This window comes from Sinocyclocheilus grahami, unplaced genomic scaffold (assembly GCF_001515645.1).
Source record: "Sinocyclocheilus grahami isolate Dianchi unplaced genomic scaffold, SAMN03320097.WGS_v1.1 scaffold37.1, whole genome shotgun sequence".
In the NCBI taxonomy this organism is placed as follows: Eukaryota; Metazoa; Chordata; class Actinopteri; order Cypriniformes; family Cyprinidae; genus Sinocyclocheilus; species Sinocyclocheilus grahami.
This window is the reverse complement of record NW_015505216.1, coordinates 3,819,599-3,844,932: the sequence shown is the minus strand read 5'-3', so window position 1 is coordinate 3,844,932 and position 25,334 is coordinate 3,819,599. Positions and strand designations below refer to the sequence as shown.

General features: G+C 40.9%; 1 protein-coding gene and 1 long non-coding RNA gene across 4 annotated transcripts in view; both read left to right on the top strand.

The window, feature by feature from the left end:
• Positions 1 to 19,734, top strand: part of tnrc18 (trinucleotide repeat containing 18) — a 69,578-nt gene extending 49,844 nt beyond the window's left edge. The window contains exons 19-31 of one of the 3 annotated variants that reach the window (XM_016267361.1): positions 1,100 to 1,348; positions 2,064 to 2,467; positions 2,874 to 2,999; positions 4,637 to 4,781; positions 5,653 to 5,770; positions 11,439 to 11,514; positions 11,977 to 12,085; positions 12,611 to 12,727; positions 13,182 to 13,340; positions 13,653 to 14,947; positions 15,254 to 15,490; positions 15,629 to 15,703; positions 15,789 to 19,734. In XM_016267361.1, coding sequence (XP_016122847.1) covers positions 1,100 to 1,348; positions 2,064 to 2,467; positions 2,874 to 2,999; positions 4,637 to 4,781; positions 5,653 to 5,770; positions 11,439 to 11,514; positions 11,977 to 12,085; positions 12,611 to 12,727; positions 13,182 to 13,340; positions 13,653 to 14,947; positions 15,254 to 15,490; positions 15,629 to 15,703; positions 15,789 to 15,995 — 3,317 coding nt within the window. In that variant the 3' untranslated portion in view covers positions 15,996 to 19,734. Of the gene's footprint in view, positions 1 to 1,099; positions 1,349 to 2,063; positions 2,468 to 2,870; positions 3,000 to 4,636; positions 4,782 to 5,652; positions 5,771 to 11,438; positions 11,515 to 11,976; positions 12,086 to 12,610; positions 12,728 to 13,181; positions 13,341 to 13,652; positions 14,948 to 15,253; positions 15,491 to 15,628; positions 15,704 to 15,788 lie in introns of all 3 variants that reach the window. The other 2 variants (XM_016267362.1, XM_016267360.1) reach the window with 2 other exon arrangements.
• Positions 19,735 to 24,371: 4,637 nt separating this feature from the next.
• On the top strand, positions 24,372 to 25,325 carry LOC107581788 (uncharacterized). The gene is made up of 4 exons (XR_001608862.1): positions 24,372 to 24,541; positions 24,873 to 24,932; positions 25,019 to 25,072; positions 25,161 to 25,325. It is a non-coding gene; the product is annotated as an uncharacterized lncRNA (long non-coding RNA).
• Positions 25,326 to 25,334: the final 9 nt, after the last annotated feature.

The following is a 25,334-nucleotide window of genomic DNA, read 5'->3' as shown; positions in this document are numbered from 1 at the left end:
AATCCTGCCTACCCAGCTTAGTATATGCTGCCCGCATGAAACCAGGCTTTGTCCCCCACCAGTAATCTTGTGTAGTGGTGGGTGGGCTGCAGTGTTTGAGCAAGAACACATTAATCTAGAGAAAGTCGGCTACTGCGGTGCTAGTATACAATGGATATGTGAAAGTGAGAAGAACACTACTGCTGGTGGAATGATGCATTCGTGATAGTAAGCTAGTATTCATAGCTATGCAGATTGAATTTGATGGTTTTATTGTTCTACAAAGAGAACTTGCCAAGGAAAATGGTCTTTTATATGTTGGATATTTCTTATTTATTTGCATGGGATTGAGGTTTCGATTTAATGGAAGATGATTGAAATGGACAGTTCACACAAAAAATGAATATTTTGCCATTTACTCCCTCTCATGTTATTCCAAACCGGTGATATTTTTTCCAAATTCAGAACACAAAAAAATATTTAATTTTTTTTGTCCGTACAATGAAAGTCAATAGAGTCTGAAACAACATTGATTAGACCCAATTAACTTCCATTGTATGGACAAAAAAAACCATTCTTCAAATTATCTTTGTTCAGCCGAAGATAGAAACTCATAGAGGTTTGGAACAACATAAAGGTGAGTAAATAATGACAGAATTTTCATGTTTGAGTAAACTATCACTTTAAACCTGGGCACTTCAACTCCAGTGCTGGAGGGCCAGTGCCCTGCAAACTTTAATCTCTATTTAACCCACTTGTCTGCACACTCTTAAAAATAAAGGTTCTTTATTTGCACCCATGATTCCATGAATTTTTCCACTGCACAAAAGATTCTAGTGAAAAAGGCTTCTTTAGATTATTTAAATGTTCTTTACACCAAGGCTTAAAGGTTCTTTGAGAACCCTAAAATGGTTCTTTCAACAAAAAAAAAAAACTCATGGAACCTTTGTTTTTAAGAGTGTAATTTACAAGTAATTCTTAACGCCTTTATTAACTTGTTTGGTTGGGGTTATAGTTAAACTCAGCGGGACACTGGTCCTCCAGGTCTAGAGTTGAAATCAATTTCTGAACCTTTCATGTTGTGTCAAAAATCCTAAAGGATTTTCTTCCCTGTTAACAGAGTATTTTACCGAACGGGATGATTATGAGGATGATGACGACGACGACGAGGATGAAGATGGGTATAATTACGAGCTTGATGAAAGTGACGGCCTGTGTTCGTCATCCATAGAAGAAAGCGGGCTGGGTCTTCTGGCTCGCTTCGCCGCCAGCGCTATCCCGAGCCCTGTTGTCACCAGTCCGCTCTCCATTGTCCAACTGGAGGCTAAACAGAAAGCCAAGAAGAAAGAGGAACGGCAGAGTCTTCTGGGTAAGGAAGTGCTTTTTTTCCCTACGCTCTTAGATTCATCTGTAATCTCTTAAATGTGACGCCAGCTGCTTTTCCAAGCCCATGGGACTTGAATTCCCAGGTGACAAGGTGATGCATTGTTGTTGTCTGTCTTTTGTTGCCCTGTGTCGTGCATGTGCACCGGCGAGTGAGAGAATTGAAAGGTGCTGGCAGATGAAAACACATTGTGCTTGGAGCAGTCACTCAGTAGGGGTGTTATTCAATATAGACACCCATCAGTTGTGCCCCACCTTGAGAATGGAGTGTCATTATCCCCCCGCCGCATTTGTGTGTGTGTTTGCTGCGCCGCTTGCGCTCGCTGAGAATGTGATGCTGACAGGCCTTGCTTTGATGAGGTTGTGCTGTGATCCTGAGTGGGTACCCAGCAGTGCACACGACAGGCCTGCCAGCGGAGACCAACAGCCCCCTTCATTAACTATTCCAAGACCCTGCAACAACGCTCGGACTTAATTCTGCTCCCACATCTGGCCCTGTTTATATCTCACATGTGCACATTATATTGTCGTTCTTCGTTTGCAAATGAGTTGACCACATGTAGATGGTTTAAATTATAGCAGATGGCCTAGTATTTACATTACTGGTGTGTTTTTCATAAAAGGCACTTTGCGTTTATGTGCAAGTGCATTTAGTTTGCATGCTTTAGTAATAACCGAAGATTATGTCTTCTGGATTGTAGGTACAGAGTTCGAGTTTACAGATTCCGAGAGCGATGTTAAGACAAGAAAGAAGTTTCCGTCGCTGTTGCATGGCAAATGGTCGGCTCCTGAGCTCCCGCTCTTGCCACCCGTGAGCGTTATGCGTGACGACTCCAGCCCCAGCAAGCGTGGACGCAAACCCAAGAAACCCAAGTCTCCCCGGGAGTTCAGTTTCGACCTTACCGCTGACGGGAGCGAAGACGAACAATGGACGCGGCGGAGGAGCGAACGCATCTTCCTCCACGATGCTGCCCAAGCCAACCCCATCTCCCCGTCCACCAAAACTCCTCTTCCGCTTACTCCCAAACCCGCCCGTGGCCCCAAAGCATCCCCACAGAGCCCTAAGGAGCTGGCCAAAGGCAAGGAAGCGAGAGACCCCAACAAGGTAAGCTCTTGTTTTATTGATGTAGACCAAGTTCTATGTGCCAGACCCAACAAAACGGTGAGGGCGCTTGATACCAGCAGGTGTCCTGCTACATTTGTTGGACAAGAAAGCCTCCTGCTGTGAGTGTCGTGTTGTTGGACACAAAAGGATGACTGCCGCTTGCCAGGCTACAATTACCAGCCATCACCGTTCCACCCTCCGAATCCTCCCTCGTTTTTTTATTTATTTATTTTGATAGTGTTCAGTGCGTGACTGCCTAATAATGTTTGCTTGTCTATCCAGTGTTGTTGAATGGCTGTAATGTCTGGGAGAACTGAGCCCAATTGTGTCATGCATTTGTATGAGGCTTTTCACTCTAGTCCATGCTGATGGTTTGGCTTTGTATCTGGTGTGAATGTTCCAGAAGAAGAGGGTTAAGGAGACCCCCCTGTGTCTGCCCCCACCCCAGCTCTCCAGCACACCCTCTGATGGCACCGGAGCTCTCCCTGTCAGCCCAGGGCGCAAGAGCAAGGTGAAGCCCAAAGCCAGAGAGGTAACTTGCCTAACACTGCAGTGCTAATATGTCATAAACTGGCTGATATTTTGCAATATTTTGACTCATGAACAGAAATGGTAGTTTCCTCTTGAGTCAATTCCAAGATCTACCAACAACCATCAACTGGGAAATAAATATTTTTTATTGTTTATTAAATACAGTAGTCAACATTTGAAGTGGTTCAAAAAAAGTTCATCAAAGTTGTCCTAAGACAAGAACACATTTTGGTTTTAGGACAACACTTCAAATGTTGACTAGTGTATTATAAAGGTATTATAAGCTAAGCTTATCTATTAATTTTATTTAGGCTCATGCAATTGTATTAAATATTATTTTACATTTTCCTTTCAGAAGTTTGGGGTCAGTACCACTTATTTTTTCTCTTTAAAAATATAGTTTTATTCACCAAGGGGCATTAAATAATCAAAATTGACAGTAAAGAAATATATAATGTTACAAATGATTTCAAATAAATGCTGTTGTTTTTTTTTTCATTCATCAAAAAAGCCTGAAAAAATGTACCATGGTTTCCACAAACATATTAAGCAGTATGACTGTTTTCAACATTGATAATAATAAGAAATGTTTTTTAAACTAATCAGCATATTAGAATGATTTCTGAAGGATCATGAGACACGGAAAACCAGAGTAATGACTGTTGAAGATTCAGCTTTACCATCATGGGAATAAATTGGATTTTAAAATATAACGAAATAGAAAACTAGTTTTAATAATACTTAACATGCAGCCTTGGGGAGCATTACAGACCACTTTCCATAACCCAAAAAAATCTTACCAACCCCCAAACTTTTGAATATATATTATATTATATTTTTTGACACTTACTATTGATGACAAAAATATCATACTTTTACATTTGTTTGGCCTGCCTTAACACTCTTAGTACATAAAATACATGATGCACTGTATTACTTCATATTTTTAACATGCCACATAATAAATATTTGAAACAGACTGAGTGTTGGGCAGCCATTTTGTGCTACACTGTGACGCCGAGGAGAAACAGCGAAAGGGATTAGAATAATTTTACCTGGCAGGCTCAAGGCCTATTGGGAGAAGCCTTGCATTTAAATGAGCCACCCCTTCCTGCTCCCCTGTCCCAGTCTGCATGGGCCTGCTCTCAGTACCCACCGTGACCAAAGGGAGGGAGGTGAGATGGGGAAGAAGGAGAGAGAAAAGGGGTGAGTGCAGTAGAGCAGCAAGCCTAATTAGACTGCACACTCAGCGGGAAAGCAGTGAAATTAACCAAACGACATCTTGCGCCATCCATTTCTCCGCCCCTTCCGCACAATTTATTTATTTCTTCTCACGATAAATCTCCACTGCTTTTTAAAACTCTCCACTGCTGCTGTTTTTTCATCTTATGTATAAATCACGATAAAATGCACAGTGCAGACGCTCGGGAACTCCTCTGGGTATTTGCCGCATTCGAAATCAAGAAATCCTACATCTGGCGAGCCGAGCGTGTCACTCATCTAAATGGGTTTTACTGAATCAATTCTCCTCTAGTAAGCACATGGGTCTCATCTTTAGAACTGAACCAACAATGGCTCAGTGTTCAATATTTCATATTGTCACATGAATTGGGGCAAAATGTGCTTGAATTCCCCCAGCAGGCTCGAGGGAAGGGCGGTGCTGTCAGCAAACTGATGGAAAGTATGGCTGCTGATGAGGACTTTGAGCCCAACCAGGACAGCAGCTTCTCCGAGGATGAGAATCCCCCTGTGAGCGCTCAGCCCGAAAGACCCTGCACCCCCAGTGAGACCCTTTCATATTCCCTCTTGTCAGCAAGGCCGCAGAGCTCTTTCCCTTCATTGCTTCCCCGTTTTTAATTGCTGTTTTATGACTAAATCAGACTTCATTTTCTTGTCTGTGCATGCAATTAAAAGTGATTGTCTTTTGAATGGCGTGAGGGAGAGATAATTTCACAGCCTATCTTAAAATTGATTCGGCCTGATTGTGTTCATACGTTAATGGGGCGAGCTGAGTGCTACTGCATACATTAGCTTGTGAGCTGCTTGCTTCCTACATTGACAGGATCATAACCGTCATGAAACCTCACTAGTGACCGATTTGGAACATTGTGCATAGACAGCAACTCTGTGTGCCACACAAACAGCCCTTCCAATGAGAGAGAGGCACAATTGCTCACAATTGATTTCAGTAGACTTTGATGATGTGAGGATGTTGCTAAGCTAGCTCTGCTATACACTTATAAGCACAGAAATACATAGCACATACATTTTGGGAATAATATTACCTTTTTTATTATTTTAACATGAAACAATTTTATTGTTTTTATTTAATATTTCAATTCATAGATTTTTTTTCCATTGACCTTGTCACAATGCACTCTGGGATTTACTTCTCCACGATTAATACATGTGATGCTGTCTTAGAATTTGGCTAAAATTAGGTATCTTGGAGAGCAGCATAATTAAGTTTCCTTTGGGAACAGTTTTCACATTAAGATGCTGCATCCATAAGAAGCTCCGTGGGTTTTGGAAGCTAGCTGTTTTCTCTATCATTTGCAGGTTTTAAGGTGGTGATGAGATGTCTCTGGTTTTATTTAGTAGCACATGTTTCAGCATGTCTCTCTTCTCATCTCCCTCTGTTCTGTGTCCCCCAGCCCCTCGGAACTGTGTCATTAACAAAGATGAACTGCAGGATGGATTACGGGTCCTCATCCCTATGGATGACAAACTACTGTATGCCGGCCACGTCAGCACTGTTCACTCTCCTGACATGTAAGAGACCCCCCGCCCGAGCTGTTTTCATTCTCTTTATACCCTCTGCTGCGTCTTCCTTGTTGTTTGTCTATGTACCAATCTCTTATAGGCTACAATAACTGTCATAGACAAATATGTGTAATATTGTGTAAAATGCTTGCTAGACCCACTCCCATCTGCTTGAATGGGGAAATACTAAAATCTGAAAAATTGCTTGCCATATTCACATTTAAAGTAGCATTTCTAATCGGCAACAAAATCATACACAAAATGTCCCATGAATGGTCAAATAGAGTTAAAATAGCGTACATTTCAGGACATTGATTGTTTCTATGGGAACTGTTTTATTTTGTCGTTTTTGCCTTTATTATGATAGAACAGATCAGAACTGACAAGAATCGAAGTGAGAGAGAGAGAGAGGGGGTCGGAATTGGGAAAGGTCCTTGAGTTGAGATTCGAACTTGGGACGCCTGTAGCGCAACTGTTTTGTATGTCAGCATGCTGCTCACAAGGCTATCGACACTGATGGGAAACCTGCACTTTTAACAGAAGCTGCAGTAACACAATAACATTACCAATTGGCAATTAGCTGTTTTTATTAGAAGGTGGGATTTATTACACCATATCATATTGCATGTTGTGGATTCTTACATTCTTAGTGATATGTGTGAACTGTCTTGGTATATAAACATCCTTTGGCAAGGGTACATTCTTCTGTAGAGCCAGTAAGTCAGTATTTGTTTATTATATTTAAATCATGTTTAATTGACAAATTAATCATGTACATTATTTTCAATCCTGAAGCGAGATCCACTGATTAGAGAAGTATATTTGTAACAGAAATCACAGTTGAAATGATCTAAAATTACCTAACCAAAACCTGTGGTGTTTTATGCATTTACAAATCAAAAGAATGTTTCATTGCAAGCAAATACCTGACAGTGATACAAAATTTGTTCATTTGATTGCATTATTCTCCATACTTTATGCAAGGAGAAAGTTTTGTCCAGTTTTCCTCTGAATTAAGTGTTTTAATATTTTGATTAATCTCAGAGGCAGTTGGTTTGGTTCGAGCCGAGGCTTCCAACCAAGGCCACTAAAAGTTGGCATTCATTCCTGTGCCCTATTTAGCTGTAGCTCCCTGGCCATTTACAGATTATTTTTACCGAACCGATTACTTGACCCATTTAGTGTTACAGACAGTGAAATATTGCCAAGTTTTTCCTATTGTAAGGTCCAGTTCAGGGTTCTCCATGGAAAATTTGGAAGTACAACGTTTTGTTTGGTCAGGAAACAGATGGGGTGTGAAGTGTCTTGCGGGAGGCGATGACCGAAATGGGCAGTTTTGTTTTGTTTGGACTTTGTATGCTTTCTGTAGTCTCCCATGGCCTATTATCCACTTGGATGAACAAGTTTTAGTCCTTTGAGGGGTGAGAGAGTTCCTCTCAAAGTCATCTCTATAAAAGATAATCTCATTTGGTGAAAACTGTCAAACTGGTGCAGCATCTGGTCTGGGGATCTTTAATGAGAGGGGCTCTGTTGCGTTTCTGCCCTCTGTGAAATGTGTTGTCCTCCATTTTAGTTTTATTAGAGTGACTGCCCACGGTTGTTCAATGACTGTGTTTAGCATGCAGCACAGAAACACATCGTCCTCTTATCAGTCTCAAAGCAAGGAGCAGCCATCACAATCCCTTCTCCCAAACTCCAGCGGTCTGCGAGCCAGAGGTCAGGCGACGTGTTGAAAATCTGGATGCTAGTTCACAAACGTGAATCCCTAAATTAAGGGAGCACAAAGGTGGTGCTTTATCCGTTCATTTGCAGCACATTTGCGTGGCATAATGATATGTTTGTCACATTTTGGCAGTGAAATATCTCTCCCTCTATCGCTCGCTCTGCATGTGTCTCTTGTACTAAAAATAGCAGTTCCAGCCAAGCAAGGGAAAGGTGCCTTTGTGCAGGACTGTGTTACCACGGTTCTTCAAAGCGGGTAGTTCGGTGTGACGGTGAGAACTACTTGCGAGAGGATTTAATATGACGAGAGCAGGCGCTAGTGCGGAGGGCTGGGCTGCAACAGATCACTTGTTGTCCACCCTGCCCTCTGGAAATGTAATTCTGTGACGGCTTGTGCTACACAACACCTTAGACGTATCCAGAAATTGAAAATCCGTTCTTGGGCATTTGGATGTTTATATGCCTCGCCTGTCTTCATTAACAGAGCCTGTTGTGGAGAGCCTGGGCTTCTGCAGGCATGAACATACTTGCAGTACATGAGAGCGGACTGGTTAATTGTGCAGTCAATAACTCGCACAGCCGGTGTGGAATTGGAACTGAAATCTAGGGTAAGGAAAAGTGTCTGTTCTCAGCCTTAGCCTCGGCTTTCACGATGCCTTTGTGTTCTGCTCAGAAAAGTCCTTTGGCAAAGCCATTGTCACACTTTCCGATGTGAAGACCATGCTAATGGCACAGGCCCATTATTTATGGGTAATGGCAAACTAATTGAATGTTTCACTCCATCCTTCACTGGCTCGCCATTTTTTTTCTCTCTGTTGTATCTTTAATTATGTTTTAGAGATGTGGCTCTATGTAAAGAGAGAGAAAAATTTGATTTTTCACAGCTAAAATTCCCCATCTCTCACTGTTCCGACAATAATCAAAGATTTCTGAATGTCATCATGTTGTTTCAGAGAGAGATATAATATAGCAAATTGCATTTTATGCCTCTACACAGCTACTTTATTTTGAGTAGTTTTCTCCATTGACATGTAAATAGTCATTTTTTTTAAACCTGCTTTTTATGCTGTTCTGCTGAAATGCTGAAGGATTTATTTATATTAAGTGATGTTGTAGTGTGTGCGTGTATCATTCATCAAGTACAGTTTCAAGATATTCAACACTAAAATAAACCCACACGGAGCATCCAGTATAAGACTACTTCCCAAATTTGGGAAGATCAAAAAATTAATCTGAGCTGAAATTGTTTTTTATTTGAGAACAAAGAGACTCTGGAATGATAATAGTCACTTTCTATTTTGGAAAACCAGTTTCTTGGGAATGTACATTTTTGTGGTTATTATACAAAAATGTTTGACTGCAGAATGCCACGAGTGACAAATCAGAATAAGTTATTTCCCAAATACATACATACATACATACATACATACATACATACATACATACATACATACATACATACACACACACACCTTCCACTTGACAAACAACAACAACATTTACAACAACCCTTCCCATGTCCCATGCCCACATCAGGATAGCCATCCACAGACTCGACAGATATTTAACCCCGCTTGTCCGGTCAGTCTTCCTCCCCCCTGGTGTGAATTTGTCCCAGGCTTTGCAGTCAGAACCAGTCAGGTTTGGCCAGCAGAGTCCTCCCCTTCAGGCCAGATCCAGGAGGAAGTGATCTGGGGGATGCTGTCCCACATCACCTCCCAGGTCCATGTCACAGTAATAAGGCTGCCACTCGGTGATGGACACCTCTGAAGCCTGGCTCTGAATCCATGCTTGAACTGAAGGCACCCTCATGAATCCAAATGGAAAAAAGCCTAAACATCCAACTGTCACTGCCTTTTTTTTCTTTTTTCTTTTATCCAGAAGCACCATCTTGGACATTACACATGCGCCCAATCTGATTTATAAGTCTCATGTGCTTGCATCAAATAATAGAGAGTGACCTGCACTTTAAAGGACCAATCACTGTTGTTTCTCTTTTACTCAGACAACCAATAAAAGTCCAAAAGCTTCCTTTTTATTTAACAGTATTGATGCGTTTGCATGTTGGTTCACTTTGGCATTGGAAACTAGTTTAGCTGAGAGTGGGTGTTGCAGATTTTTCAAAGGTAAAATCTGCCAACTTCCAGAAATAATATTCCAATAATATTCCAAATCTGGAGAGAGAACCCTATGTTTGGATTGTGGTCCGCCTACACACTGACTTTTAGGCTGGTCTGCCTCTTTTTTTTTTTTAATTCCTTTTTTCCATTTGCGTCAGAGCCCATTTTGGCTCTCACATGTGATATCAAGAAACTGACTTATCTTGCATATCCCCACTGCTCTGACTTCTTGACAGTAAAGACAATAAAACCGCCACAAAAGGATAAATTCATCTGGCAAGGAATTAAAAAAAAATAGGGCAAGCCCCTCCAAATTGTATCCCTAAGGTTGAGCTTCAATAAGGAAGGGAGGGTGGTTAGAGAGAAAGCCAAGCTTCTTTGGGCATTGTGAATAAAGGCCGGTTCAAAGCTCAGTGTGTTTCCCAAAAGAGCCCTGTCTTCTAGCTCTTGGGCTGCTGAGTCTTTTGGTTTAGCCCTTCTGCATCTCTCCTCAACAGCCTACTACATTATATTTTTAGACAAAATCATTATGCACTGGGTACAGACAGCTTCCTTCGACAGTTTCATGTGTGTTCTCACCTATCCGACATGACAAAAGTGACCCCCTTCACTTTATTACGACACATCTGTGCATGTTATTCCAAAGAATAAAGACAACGGTCGTCTTAATCTTTCATCACATTGTAATAACTTGCTCAACTTTTACTTCTTGCTGACATCAGCTAGGATGTGCAGGCTATTAGTTACTGTTAACCAATTGCCATATAGCTCTACAACCATAGTTTTTGTTAATTGTTGTGGTTATTGTAAAACTTCTACTGCATTAATTGAAACTTCACTGATCACCTTTATTTTATTTTAAAATGCATGTTATTGGGTCTGTGATTGGATGTGATCGATTGTGAATGTGAGTAACATACTTCCAGTGTTAGGAAGATTACTTTGGAAATGTAATGGGTTACTGATTACATTTGATTAATTTGATTACTTTTCTAAATTTCTGACGAATGTTTTCAACTGTTTATCATTTTAAAACATTTAAACCCGGCAGGGTTAACCGTAGTATTCAACACTGATTACTGTCAGACTTTCAAAATCCTTCATCACTTGAATTAAGATTATAATAATTTAATTTTAAAACAGCCACCACAAAATCAGACTTGAGCACCTCTTTACTTTGAGATCATTCTGAGGTTAAATACAGATTTAAAATCATAAAAAGAAATAGTAAAAATGAATACAAGTATTCAAATGTAACTCTCTTTGTAATCATTAGCATTTTCATAAGTAACTTTAATTTAATTACACATTTCCATTTTTCTAATGGTAACCGATTACGGTTGCATTTATTTTGTAATTAAATTGCGTAACGCCGTTACATGCAACTAGTTACTCCCCAACACTGCATACTTCTCTCTGTTGACGTATACAGGACTTCTAACATTCAGTCTGTTAAAACCTGACCTCTTTCTTACAATTTACTGCAAGCTCGCATTCAGATCAAACAATGCATAGAATCCAATAGAATAGAAGTCCCTACTCTATATATATTATAATGCCATGTAATATTTAATTTATAAATTATAGCAGTATTTCAGAAAGGGAGTAGTTCTTTTCCAAAATGGAAAAATCTTTTTTCACTATCAAATCAATTCCTGTTAGATAACATAAAAAAAGTACTGGCCTACGTTTTTTGTTTGTTCCCATTGAATATCCTGACGCGTTCTGAAATGAGTCGCAATAAGGAAATAATTTAACGTTAATATTTTCATGACAACAGGATGTGCGTTTCCTAGATTTTTGTTTTGGGCTGATGACTGTGTCCTGTCTTACAGATACAGTGTGGTGGTGGAGGGCGAGAGGGGGAACAGGCCACATATCTACTGCCTGGAGCAGCTGCTACAGGAGGCGGTCAGTACGCCACACGGCCCTACATCGTTCGCTGTCCCACATACACATTACAGCTCACCACAACAGGCCTGTGTGTTTTACTCCAGGCACACTCCTTGGTTTCCTCTTTCTGCTAACAGGCCCGAGGCACAGTGTAATATAGAAGCTGTTTAGCACCTTCCCCTGCTATTAAGCTAAGGGCATGTTTTGCTCCAGTACCTCTGTCTGTTGGTTTAGGCACACACACTTTCGCGGCTACCGCCTTTCCTTCCTAATGTACCGTTGGAAGCGGACCACTGCTAAGAGCAACCTTAGCCATTACCGCCGCTCTAAGATGGATTATATACACAAAATATAAATTTCCTCGCCAAAAAATGATTCATTAGTTATTCGGCTTAGAAGATAGATGATCGCGAAGTGTCTGAATGCACACAGGTGTTGATCTAATAATCCTCTCTGATCCACACTGCCTTTGTCCTACAGATTATTGATGTGAAACCCCCCTCCGTTAGATACCTTCCCCAGGGGACCCGGATTGCAGCCTACTGGAGCCAGCAGTACCGTTGCCTCTATCCTGGCACGGTCGTCAGAGGTATGGCTTTTCTGTTCCACTAATTGAGCGCCTTTCACTGGCTATTACATACTATTAACCAATGCGTTTTACTGCATCTGCGTTTCTCAAATGGAAAAATATGCACAAATGTCCACTGTCCTCCACATAGAGGCGTTGTAAGAGAACCTTTCAGGGTTGTTTCATTTCCTTTAATCTAAATCTTTTAGCCAAGCCCATAAGCGCTGCCAGATAAACCGAGCCGGGGAATGAAGGATGGTGTGGTTAGCTACATGCAGAGCTCTGCTCTATTATTATTTATTTTCCCTCCCACTGAGGAAGGAGAGAGCTGGAGACTTGTCAAGAAACTCTTAAAGGGAGGTTGCTGCTACTGCCACTGTCAGCCAATGAGAATGAAAAGGCCCTGTATGAATCCCGGCAGCCGCTGAGAAATATGCGGTCGCTCTTTTCGCGCAGCAGTGTTTGCTGTTTCACTCAGTGGAAACGTAAATTGAGGTGAATGCGTGTTCTTTTGCGTCAGTCGTCAACCCTGTTACTTGTCCACAGGGAGCCCGGACATGGAAGACGTGGACGATTTGATTACAGTGGAGTTTGATGATGGAGACACTGGCCGGATCCCGCTCTCTCATATTAGGCTGCTGCCGGCGGACTACAAGATTCAGTGTGAGTATTCAGCGAAGCACGGAGTAAAAGCCAAGGCACGAAGGAGCGCATGAAATGTTACTTGAATGTCAAAGTTAGGTAAACAGCCCATATGCGTTCTGTTTGATTTGGAGTCCATGCGGCCACTGATTTGTGTTTGGTTTTGCTCTTGAAGCTTGATGATGGATTCAGTAAAATGTTTTTCCACTAGTTGCCAGGGGGTTGCATATGATTGAGAGTGAGACTGAGAGATTTGAAGGCTTGTGTGTAATATTTAAGAGCACTGGGTAAATATTAATGTGTGTGTATATGTGTTTGACTGTGAAAATGTTTGTGGATGATCATTTTCAAAATATATCAAATAGAGAAGCACATGGAAATGTGCCAGTATTTTTGTGTGTGTCAATTTTGTCAATCACAAATGGCCTTATTGGGTCTATTGATAATGTTTTCTAAACTGAATTTATCTGAACAGGTGCAGAACCGTCCCCTGCGCTCCTTGTGGCTAGCACCAAAAGGCGAGGAAGGAAGTGCAGTAAGGATGTACCTGATGGTAAAGAGACACCACCCAAAAACACAGAGGAGTCTGCTCCGAAAAGCAGGGGCCGAGGAAGAAAACCCAAACCCAAGCCAGGTAATTTCCACTCCTTTGAATCAAACGTTTACCCTCATTGACATTTTGGCTGGTATTTTTGTAAAAGTGGTTATTGCTTTGGTTCAAATTAAACATTAAGACATCAGAACTGGTGTTACTGAAATGAGAAATGCAGTGATATTACAAAAGTGGACTGGATTGGTGGTTTCATAGATAGTAAATCACTTACTTTTGCATGGAAAGAGCTTACTGTCATAACAGGAACTGCTTTTAGCCTCCCAGCATTTTTATGGAGGTAAGTGTGTTTTTGGTCTGGCATATTAAAACCTTCCCTCCTGCGCTGCTTTCCAGAGCCTGAAGTCGCCCCAAAGGAGCATGAAAAGCCTGACACACCAACCCCAACGCAGGTCCCCGAGAGGCTCCTGTCCGGCCAGAAAAGCGGCCCACGGCCAGGTAGAAAAATTAAGCAAGTCGGCACAGCCAGCCCCTCCATCCCCGTATCTAATGAAAGCCAGAAGAAAACCACAGGAATCAAGCCCCCAGCCAAAGTGCATTCCCAGCCCCAGTCTCTCTACTCGCCGCTGCTCTATGGAAAAGTTCTGTCTGTGGATCTCTATAATGAGCCCTCCACTTCTCTGGCCTCCTTTATATCCAACAATGAGACTGCGAGTCCCGCGGGGAAAGGAAAGCCGGTCAAACGCTTGCGAAAGCCTGAGGAGGAGGCATCTGGGTTTGGTGTGAAAACACAACGCAAGCAACCGCAGACTGAGATCCTTATCAAACTGGACCATGAGGGAGTCATGTCACCCAAAACCAAGAAGACCAAAGCCCTCATGATGATGAAGGGCCAAAACCTCTCCAAAAGAGAGAATAAGTCTGTCATGGGTGTCAGCTACACTACAATATCCACTGCAGACAAAACACTGAAAGCTAAAAACAAGCCGAGTGAGGCAGACCCTCCTACTACAGAGAGCGTGTCCACCTACAGTGTTCGTAAGCTTGGCAGTGGAAGTGAGAGTCTGATGAAGGTGAGCAAATCAGGGGAGAAGGACAAGAAGGAACTGGAGTGTCCCAACTGCAGTAGCAGCAGCAGCAGCTCAGAGTCTGAGGGAGAAGAGGAGCGAGGGGCCTCGCTGGAAAAGAAACCCAAACAAGACTCGACCAGCTCCAACAGCTCGCGGGCAACAAGTCCCACCTCTTCCAGCTCATCCACAAGCAGTTCCTCATCCTCAGTTGGTTCTCACTCCTCCTCCTCCTCCTCATCGTCCTCCACCACCAGTGATGAAGAATCCTCCTGTAGCTCAGATGAAGAACCGGTTGCAGTTTCTCAACCATCCCCAGCCGCAGAGCATGTACCACCTCAAGAGGAGGAAGACGAGAAGGCCAAGTCAAAAACGGGGCCTGCTGCCAACATCCAGAAGCTCCAGAAGCAGCAGGCATCTGCCACACAGCAGCAGCAGGAGCCCCAGAGACAGCAGAAGGTGAAGCAGGGAGTCGGTCGCCCCAAAAGACGAGAGGGAATCCACCTCCCAACTACTAAGGAACTGGCAAAAAGACAGAGGCTACCCTCCGTCGAGAACAGGCCCAAGATCTCCGCTTTCCTTCCTGCCAGACAGCTGTGGAAGTGGTTTGGAAAGCCTACTCAAGTAAGTCCATGGATTTTAGGATTGCATCTTTCTTGAAGTCCCACCTATGCTATATCTACAACATCTCAAATTATGTATTGCATTGTGTAAAGTCCAAAGTATACTTCCATTTTGACGTGAACGTGAGGGGTATACCCTTTCAATCTATGCCTCCAAAAAAATAGTTGCAAATACAAATGAAGGCCTTGTAAAAAGTTTCCAAGACAATTTTAATGTGACCTTCATATAACAAAATGAAAAAAATCTGTTCGTTTTTAATAAAAGGACATAAAAATATCCTTTTGCTTTTCCTTCAACTTCTGACAGAGGCGGGGAATGAAAGGGAAGGCGAAGAAGCTTTTCTACAAAGCCATAATGCGTGGGAAGGAAATGATCCGTATTGGAGACTGTGCCGTGTTCCTGTCTGCTGGACGACCCAACCTCCCCTTCATTGGACACATCCAGAGCATGTGGGAGTCCTGGGGAAACAACATGGTGGTCCGTGTCAAATGGTTCTATCATCCTGAGGAAACCAACCCTGGAAAGAAGCTTCATGACAAAAAGGTTACTTTCATCTCCCTTTGCTAAACAAGAATAATGGTTTGCGGGCACAGCATTATGATGTTAGTACTGGAATGGTACTTGATCTGTCCCAGTCTTGCCTTTATCTGGGTTTGTAACTAATCAAATTTTGTTTGGCAGAACTGGGATCAAATGTCTGGCCAAAGTCTTCCTGCTGTTCTGCAGGCTTCCAACCAGAGAAAAGACTTCATGGAGGTAAGAAAACCAATCCAGTAAATGGTTTGATCCTCTTCGTCTGGGTGAAAACAGACCGATAGCTCTCTCTGCTTTCTCTTTTCAGCGGGCCCTCTACCAGTCCTCTCACATTGATGAGAATGACGTCCAGACCATTTCTCATAAATGTCTGGTGGTCAGCCTTGAGCAATATGAGCAGATGATTAAAACTAAGAAGTACCAAGACAGCGAAGACCTCTACTACCTGGCTGGCACTTATGAGCCCACCACGGGAATGATATTCAACACTGATGGGGTTCCTGTAATCTGCTGAGGATCAACAAATGAGGCGCGTGGAACCAAACGAATGAGATACAAGGACTAGACAGATGTGTTGGCTTCACCCAAAGCCTGACTAATCAGACGAGTACAGAAAATGTCCTGACAAAGACACAAGCATCCATGAGATGAGAGACCACTTCAACAGATGCCCATCATTTCAAACACGATGGTGACGGTATTGTCAAATTGCGCTAGATTTTAAGTGTTTGGTCTGTTAATGGAGTACTCCGTTTCATGATTGTGGTGGACAAATTATGTTCTCGGGAATCTCCAGTTGAAGAGAAAAACATGGTAAAGAAAGTGAAAGCGTGTCAAAAATGTCTCTAAGGTCAACTGCATCTGCACCGCTGAGCCCTGTTTGCCTCAGCCATCACACTTCTGCAGGACTCATTCTCCGGGTGAGAAGGCCTGCTTGGAACCAGCTTCTTTGGCCGTGGGACCAACAACGGAAAGAGTAATTAAAGCTGACAGGCCATGTCACACTTCTGCCCAGAGAGTCGTCCCCACCACACGCTCCGCTGTCCAGTTACTACTGGTAGCTTCAAGGGCTGGCTAATGAACTCAGACGGGTAAAACGATAGCAGACGTAAAGCTGCGGCCCATGTGAGAAGCACTTAAAAGAAAGGACTGAACTGTGGTCTGCGAGCCTGCAAGGACTGTTTATTAATAGGAAAGTGTGAGTCACTTTTACACCGAATGGCCCAGAAGATCTATCAGAATATTTATATACGATCCTATGCCCTCAGCCGCGGCGGCAGAAAGGTTTCTTTTTACGAGGCAAGGGCTCTCCTGGGACGGAAACAGATGTAGATGATGCCCGTTTGTAAATACATGCATACAAGCTATATAGGATATGAACAAATATATTTTATTTTCGTGTACCATAGATTTATGTGACAGTAATTTTTTTAAAGCATCAAAAGATAAAAAAAAAAAGCTTTAATAAACTGTGAATAATGTTTAAAATGTTAACAAATATCAGGAACTAGTTTTAGAGTACAGATCTTGTAAGTCGTTACTGGAATCTCAGATGCCCACTACATTGACGACGTAATGTAATCTTGATATCAAAACTACTATTACAGGACAAATGGTTCATGGGATTTGACAGTGTTCGAAGCCAGTTGTCCCATAATGCCGTTTTACAACAGAAAGCACTTAAATTCTGCCCTTGGTCTTACACAGGACAGACTTCCCTTGACAATCCTCTGTTCAGGTGGACGTGAAGCGCTTTGCGGGAAAACCATTTTAGTTCTCTCATTGGTTCTCAGGGTCAGTGAGAGATGGAGAATGAGAGTTTAAAAGCACCATATAATCAGGCTACGCTTGCTAATCATGTCTATTTTACTCGGCTTTCTCTTTTTTTCTGGAACTATCCCCCACAGAAAGCAATTACATCTCATGCATGAAAGCACTTTCTTCGAATAAACAAATAGTAGCAGTGCAGGTGACGTTATCTGTTAGCGCTGAAAGTCGAAAGCGGAGTTGTTTTTTTGCCTTTCTCACGTCTACGTTTTTCTCCATCGACTTTTATTCCAAGCCGTTTTCTGGTTCGTTCTTAATAGCCTTAACCTTGGTCCCTAAAAGCTGCCGTGTACCGGCAGAATCAAAGTCTGAATGTTGTCTTTGAAAATAGGTCCTTCTGATTGATATTGTGTTCCAGAGAAAGTGCCATCAGTCATCAGAGGCAGTTAGGACCAGGCTATGTATTCGCTGCTTCTCTAATCAAGACCAGTCAAATGTATTTGATTTATGGCATGCATCCTTACATGGATGAAGAGACTAGCAAACACCTTATTTGCGTAATTGTAATTATGGTTCTTATTTGTGCCTCATTTTTACGGTTCAGAGGAGGTATGAATGTCTTTGTCTTTTTAAAGGTTGGGCACGTGTTGTTTGATGCTGGAAGGAAACTGTTCTTAAACGTTTTTCATGTCTATGTGTACAAAAACCATTAGATGATCTGTACTGATCTTTTTTTAAACAATTATGGTTACCAAGATATATAGAAAAGATTAGGTTAGAGGCTACTTTTTGTTGTTGTTGTTGTTGTCTGCAGTTGCCCAGCCAAATTGTTTTCTACCTCCCACCTTGGTTCAACGTTTCATGTTTTTGTTTGATATTTTCTCTTGGTGGTATTTTTATACTTGTGAAAGAAATGTCACTGCATGTGGGCTTTTAAACCATTGCCTGTTTTTTAATTCTTTCGCCATGATGAATACCCTGATATCTCTGTGAATGATGTTCAGTAGATACTTATTGGTTCTTTCTGTTGTTTTTGATTTTCCCCCCCGTTTTTAGAGGGAGAATAGTGAGATCAAGAAGGGTATGGACACTAGAGACTTCCAGTCTTTGCGATTGGAAAATATTTGGCCTACTCAGTATTTTGAAAATTTCTTTATATTATAGAAATGTTGACACTATTACGAATTGTAGAACCTTCTGAAATATATATTTTTTTTGTGTACGTTTCATATTACATTGCCCCGGTCTCTCTTAAAGAGATATTATCTTGTTGATATTCAATAGGTTGTATTTCTTAACATGTTTTATCATTGTATGTGTGGTCTTGAGGCTTAAAAGGATATTCAGCCTATTTCGGTTCGGACTGTTTTTCTAAGTCACCTAATTTGGTTGAGGATTTTACACACACCCAAAGCTAATTCAAATGCCAAATGATCTTCGAATGCACAGTGAATCTAAAGCAACAGTAAGCAAGCTCTTTTTTTGTTTGACACAATCTTTTAAAAACAGATCCGTGTTGAATATTTTTGCCTGTTTAGTGAGTTGTACAATTTAAGTGCCCCTCAAAACAAACGTTTACTCGGAGCTTGAGTCAAGCTGAAAGCACTTTTTAGAGTATTTTTGTCTGCATGTTTTAGAAATCGCATATATGCTTCTAGGAATAATATTAGAGCAATCAACAAAAGTATATTTTGCTTATTGTGACGTAGTGTAACGTGAATGGAGGTCACTGAATGAGACGGTGGCCTCTGCTGGTAGCAGTCATGTGGGATGAAGCGCTGAAGTCCTCTGCTACTCGTCCAGGGTCCGTTTGAGTGTATCTTATAATGTATACGGTTTAACTGGCTTATTAGAAAACAGTGTATAGCCGAGTAGAAGCATTATAGAGTTCACTGTTTGCATGATTCTGTTCAACTTTTTTTTCTTTTCGTTTCTTTCTTTATGACATTCCCCCTCTCGGAACAATCGTCCTCCTTGCTTAATGTGCAATACTGCTGAATTTGGATTCTGTGAGGTAGCTGCTAGTGAGGGAAGGAACGTGTTCATTAATGTGGGAGATGAGAGAGAGAAAGTTAGTGTGGACTGGAGGCTGGTCCTTCACTAGTCTTCATCTGCTGGTCCTTCAGCATTGATATGGTCCTGTTACGAAATAAATATAATAATAAAAATTTAAAAAGCTATAGTTTTGAAATTATTTGAAATTTTAAAAGCATCAAGGTTTTGTAAATGATCCTTTATGAGAGGGGGAGATGAGTATGGATATACTTTGTACACACATTTAATCTTGTAAAAAGCAAAATTACAAAATACATTTTGTAAACATTGAAACCGATATTAAAGAGTGCTGTTGACTTGTGTGAGAATTTATGGAATTGGATTTTTTTTTTTTTTTTTTTTTTTAACAGACGCAACCAGCATTATCAGTGTTTTTCAATTCTTTTGGTATCAGTATTTTCTAGTTAATCAATAAACGTCATGAAATGGAATTGAGTTTGTCTGTTTTTTGTTGCGCTTTTTTTTTTTAATTGAGTGTGTAAAACCCTCTGGCTCTGAATTGCCTAAATCCACATTGCATTTGGATCCAAAACCTTTTGGGAGAACTGTTATTACGACCTGATGAGCTTTTTACAGCTCCTGTCATTTGCTGTATAAGTGCATCTTTAAAGATGCCTGTGAGAGCAGAGCAATAAGACTTGTAGTGTAACACTCAGTCTTCCTTATGACCACCATCATACTGAAATTTCAGTCGTGTGACCACAGGAATGCTGTAAAAAGGTTTCATCTTACAACATGGCTCAAATGCATATTCATGTCCACATTGAGGAAAATTAATGCCGTCTTCTGTGAAAATATTGTGGTGCTCTATTGAATGAGTGTTATTTGTGTTATGGTAGTCTTTGAGCCATTTAACCAATGGAATGTTTCCCCCCCTTCCTCTAAAAATCCCATTTCTGAAAGAGTGTTTTTCAGCATGCGTGATGATTCATTGCACACCGTTCACAGTGGTGCAATAGATTCAAAAGGTCACCAGGGTGTTTTGTTAGGCAAGAGGTGGTTTCTGAGTCTCCCTTGTGAGCAATCACATCCATCAGGATGCCATTTTAGAGCTTCCTGGAACAATTTACAATTTATAGCAGCTGTTGAACTGAAGCTGAGCTCATTTTGCTAATACTAGTGCAACGTCTTTAGTGAATTCAACAGAACGAAGCTTGCTTGGAGGGGAGGGGAGGGGAGGGGAGGGGGGGATAGTTTCCTGAGCAATTAATGTTACCAAGGGAGTCATGTTTGCTGTGTTGACCATTCATAAATTATTTCTTCAAGTGGAAATGAGCCACCTCCCTGCCAAAATGGCAAAACATGTTTGTGTATTCGCTGATCTCTAGTCTACCATGGTGAAATGGAACTAAAGTGCTCTCTTTGGAGGAAACTCTGATTATTAGTGGGCTGGCATGACTGTGACCTCACTGTTTGAAACCATTCACTCTTCCAGTAGTCTAAATAAGGAAGAGATTGCATTTTAAGTGCAAATCGGAAAGAATCCTTGCTTTGTGCTGTCACAAATCATGTTGAATTTAAAGCCCTTGGCTTATTTTTTCTCCATCAAAAGCACAACTTCTCAATTTCCATTAGCACTGCAGATGAGATTTGAAAATGCATGTCTTTGATTTTGCTTGTAGTGGCAAAAAAATTACATAATGCAATCTAACAGAAGTGCGCCTTAAATTTTATCACTGTCAAATGCGTTTTGCATATAGAGGCACGCATCATGATTTCTCATACGGTTTTTAATGTTCTAAATAAGCAAAAAGATTGTTTATGATTAAAACAAATGGCTGTGATGTAGGTTTAGCTGAAATATTTCACTCTTAAAGGTACAGATAAGACAAAAATGACAAGTCATACAGATTTGCAAAGGCAAAACGAGTAGATGATGAATTTTTGTTTTTCACTGAACTATCCTTTTAACTCCAACGTTTGGGTTCGCTGTATTTCATCAGGGTTTCACGATTCTTTCGTGGATCACATTCATAAAGACAAAGGAGAAACAAATCCCTCCATATCTCCAGTGTAAAGGCATTCACAACCAGCGTTTGAGGTGCTGCGATCCATTCAAGCTAAAGATATGTTTGAACCTGCTGCTTTGATGACAAGTCAACACATCAGAACGCAGACAGTTTTAATGTCAATCACTTAAGCAGTGGCGTCGCACGAGAAAAAGTTTTTATAGAGACCTCTGTGTCTCTTTGAGCACACGGATAATTTGCAACAAGGCGCAATCAGAGTAGCACATGCACCCTGTGATGTGTAGCAGTGTAGTAAGTATGAGAAATTACAGACTAATGACTCTCCCAACACACTTCTGCTTGTGCTTCCAGCAGGACAGAATTCACATGTGACTAAAAAAATATTCAAAGGTGTACCACCTCAGAATTATCATGGAATTCCATTTAAAGGGGTCATATGATGCAATTTCAAGTTTTCCTTTCTCTGTGGAGTGTTACAAGCTGATTGTGCATAGATAAGATCCCTGAAGTTGCAAAGACTAAAGTCTCAAACCCAAAGAGATATTCTTTATCAAAGTTAAGACTCTGCCACGCCCCCCTAAAACGGCTCGTTCTAACACGCCCCCACATATCTACCTCACTATGTGGAAATATTAGCATAATGCTGCCCAAATGTGCACGCAAAGAAAGAAGGCGTGGTTTCAGTAACCGCAGTTAGTGTTGAAGCAGCATGTCAGGGAGACGCTGTGTGTTTCTAGGCAAAAGCAAAAGCACTTTATTTGGCCTTCCGAAAGTAGATGCATTTAGGAATCTTTAAGATTACTTACAACAGAACAGCAATGCATTTTATGGACAACCGTTTCGTGAACCTAGGGGAGGAGGTAATTCTTCACATCACATCACAGTGGAGTCAGCTGTCTTAACCGTGGCTTGTGTACTGCATCATTACTGTGTCTATTCCTCTTCCGGGCTTGAACTGATGGTAAAGCTAATGACATTATTTACTATCTACATTTATGTTGAAAGCTGAAGCTCGCGATTATGGTAAGAGGCATTACATTTCCGACGAGTGCTTGCGGTGTTCGGCCAATCACAATGCACTGGGTCAGCTGGCCAATCAGAGCAGACTGCGCTTGTCGGAAGGAGGGACTTTGTAGAAAACGAAGCGTTTGAGAGAGGCGGGGCATAGAGGACCTACAATAATGTACAGTATTTGAAAAATAATGTGTTTTTTTTAACATTAAAGCATGTCAACATTCTGTTACACCAAATAATGATCTTTAAAAAAAGCATCATATGACCCCTTTAAATACATGAGAGAACAGGAGCTCTGGGGCAAAGCCAGCTACGGCTCAATAATGTGCCATGAGTAATCGGCGACTCCCGCTGTGTGTGAAAATGACAACAGTAAAAGAGATGCGCTTGCTCAAAGGGAGCATATATTTATACTCCATGGCTACACGCAGTATAACTGTCAAAAAACAGTTTTGTTTTTTTTGAGTATTTTTAAGAGCAGAGCTGCGGCTTTGCTGGAGTCAACCGCTGCTGTCAAAGCTGATAAAAGCAAATAAACCCACCAAAGGCCACCTTCTTCTCTGTCGACTAGCTATGATCACTGTTGCCGACTCTCGCAAGATACATAAGCAACCGCAGCTTAAAAAACAAGCCCAATATTTTTTTTGATGATTTATTATCAATATTATTGATCAATTATTTATTACCAATAAATGAACCTGCAACATATTAAACTGAAACCACTCTTTTATCTGAAAAGCAAACAACGTGAGAACAAAAAACTCATCTCCAATCACCAGTGAGCAGAATACGATTGGAGAGATGGAAAAGGAGTTTGTTTTTTTTGAGTATTTTTAAGAGCAGAGCTGCGGCTTTGCTGGAGTCAACCGCTGCTGTCAAAGCTGATAAAAGCAAATAAACCCACCAAAGGCCACCTTCTTCTCTGTCGACTAGCTATGATCACTGTTGCCGACTCTCGCAAGATACATAAGCAACCGCAGCTTAAAAAACAAGCCCAATATTTTTTTTGATGATTTATTATCAATATTATTGATCAATTATTTATTACCAATAAATGAACCTGCAACATATTAAACTGAAACCACTCTTTTATCTGAAAAGCAAAAACCGATATGTTATTTTACAAAAATCAGCAAACTGCAACAACGTGAGAACAAAAAACTCATCTCCAATCACCAGTGAGCAGAATAGGATTGGAGAGATGGAAAAGGAGGAAAAACACAAGAGCTTCAAAGGGGAACTGTAACATAGCCACATATTTATAGCCTACTAAAATATAGGCTATTCGAACCAAGGCTATATAGCTTTAGTATTAGTATAGGAATTGTTTTTTATTACAGCCCATGATAATTAATACATTGCAAAAATTAGGCTAAAAGAAAGTCATCCCACTCCTCTATACGTCTACTTCTGTCATCGCTTGGATTTCGGCGGAACATTTGGCAAACACTGGTTGGCTATTAACTGTGAGCAGACAGAGTGTCAACCAATGCATTGGAGAATATGGCGAACATAAATAAAGAAACGAAGTTGCTTGTCAGATTTCCCTAACAACCAACCATATTTTTTTTAAATAAGCCCAAAAAACCGCAACCCAGGATTTTTTCATGCAATTTTACAAAAAAAGAAGCCCAGAGTCGCGTATAATATGCGGACTTGGCAACTATGGCTATGATCCTGTCAGAAGGGAGATGTATCCAGCTGCAGACCCGCAGCAGTTTCAGAACCGGAAGTGAGAGTCTGTAATGTTTTTGCTATCATATGTTTAATAATTATCGTATATATTACGTTAAACATTTATCTACTAAGTACTTAATGTGTGCTTGGCTTTATTATCTTATATTGAAGCTTGAATTTGTTGTCATATTTTTTTCTGTGGATATTTCGATTCATTTTCGGATGCATGCTGTAAATGGCCCTTGCGGTGAAGTTTTGAAGACGTTTATTATTCATACAAATAAATAGTTTGCTTTACTTTCCTCTGTTATATGCCTTGTTTGTGTGTTAATATCACCTTGTAGTTTAAATAATTTTAATCCCATTTGTCATCATTGAGATAACTGTGTGTGGCTTCATCTCTTGTAGAGACATAAGGATTCAGAGAGGTGACACATTACCTGAGCTGCAGCAGTGCAACAAGTGTTACAGCAATTACCAGCAGTTTTCTGCTTGACCAGCATGTTTAAGCCAGCCAAACTGGTCAAATTAAAAAGTCATCTTCAAATCCACTTCAACAAGGCAGTTGTCTGTGGAGGTATGAATATCTTGAGTTGTTTGTTTAATATATGTACTCACAATATATTATTGCATAATAGTTTACCTGTGTACTTATTTATTTATTTTAGGCTATACTATACATTTTTGCAAGCAATTATTGGTGTGATTATTTAGTTGTTAAATAAGGAACAAGGAAGGTTTTTCTGTGTCATTTACAGGGAGAATATATATATATATATTTTTCCCAGTACATCTTGTCTTGGGAGCACCCTTTGAGTTTACATCTGTAAGTAGTTATCAGTTAAAGTAATGTTTATGATGTTGTAGCAGTTGATATTTAAAGATTTATCTATGTTTGTGTCTTCCAGTGTGACATTCCAATCATGGACTCTTATTCTTCTGGAGAACTTTGGCGTTTTCTCTGAAAGGTACTGGACATTTCCTCCAGCCCACCACTACATTTGCACCCCCTTCTGACCAATTTGAAATTAACCAAGATACATGTATATTACAGTGCAGAAACCCTACAAGAGGCCCTTCCAATTGGATAACAGGCTATGCTTGTGAGGTATGTCTCAAATCTATCTATCTATCTATATACATTAATAAGAAATATTAAAGTTACATTTTCCTTTAATTAATATTCTGTAATGAAGGAGATCCCAGTAATCTCACAGAAGTTGTGAAATGGCTCCATTAAACAGACATCTGCTCAGGGGGCCAGTGGAAGAGCCTCTTTTCCTTATAATGGAGGAAGAGGACAAGGAAAAGGCCCTCAACAATCTCCTGGAACAGAAGTTTCCAGAGTGCCCTTCATATTTCATCTTGTG